General features: G+C 52.2%; 1 protein-coding gene across 1 annotated transcript in view; it reads right to left on the bottom strand.

Moving 5' to 3' along the window:
• The window catches only part of LOC110033177 (ABC transporter G family member 23-like), a 6,311-nt gene that overhangs the window by 3,679 nt on the left and 1,868 nt on the right, over positions 1 to 764 (bottom strand). Inside the window, exon 2 of the mRNA XM_020737117.1 lies at positions 7 to 715. Coding sequence (XP_020592776.1) covers positions 7 to 715 — 709 coding nt within the window. The remainder of the gene's footprint in view (positions 1 to 6; positions 716 to 764) is intronic.

The following is a 764-nucleotide window of genomic DNA, read 5'->3' as shown; positions in this document are numbered from 1 at the left end:
TAATACAATCAAATATGTCCGAACCAGAAAACATGAAACCTACCTCCATTAAGTTGCAGACACGCTGCTCCCTCTCCTTATTGCTGATACCCTTAAGCCGAAACATGGCGCTGAACATGAGCGTCTCCTTCACGGTGAGCAGAGGCAATAGGTTATCCTCCTGAGTAACGAAGCCGCAGAGCCTCCGCAACCTCCCGGGGCTCCTCACCTGCATTCCATCAAACCAGACGCTGTTGGGATTGAATTTGGAGCGCTGAACTCTGCCGGAGACGATGCTGAGGAGAGTGGACTTGCCGGCACCGCTGGGGCCGACGATGGCGAGGAGCTCGCCGGCGCCGCTGCGCGCGGAGAAGGAGATGGATTTGAGAACTTCGGCGGGGTTGGGGGAGTTTGTTGAGGAAGGGGAATGAGGAGGTGTGGAGAGAGTAGGAAAGGTTTTTAATGGTGAGTTTGTGGGGGGTGGGGGGAGGAATGGTGGGGATGTAGAAGGAGGAGGAGGATGAGGAGGAGGTGGAGGAGGTGGTGGAGAGTGGGGTGGTGGTGAGCTCGAGGGAATGGTCTTCCATGGAGAAGAGTTCTTTGATTTGAGTGGAGGTGGTAAAAATGAGTGCTTGATATGATATGTTTGGGAGAGAGGGAAAGGGAGAGAGGGAGAGGAATTGGTGGTTGGAACAAAGTGGACTGTTGGAGGTAGGGGGAGTTTGGTTGTGTTAGGCTATCAGTTCGACTATATATATATATATATATATATCAGGGAGGTTATT

The sequence above is a fragment of the Phalaenopsis equestris genome, unplaced genomic scaffold (genome assembly GCF_001263595.1).
Source record: "Phalaenopsis equestris unplaced genomic scaffold, ASM126359v1 Scaffold000002, whole genome shotgun sequence".
NCBI lineage: Eukaryota > Viridiplantae > Streptophyta > Magnoliopsida > Asparagales > Orchidaceae > Phalaenopsis > Phalaenopsis equestris.
The sequence above is the reverse complement of the archived record's forward strand: the minus strand, read 5'-3'. Positions and strand labels throughout refer to the sequence as shown.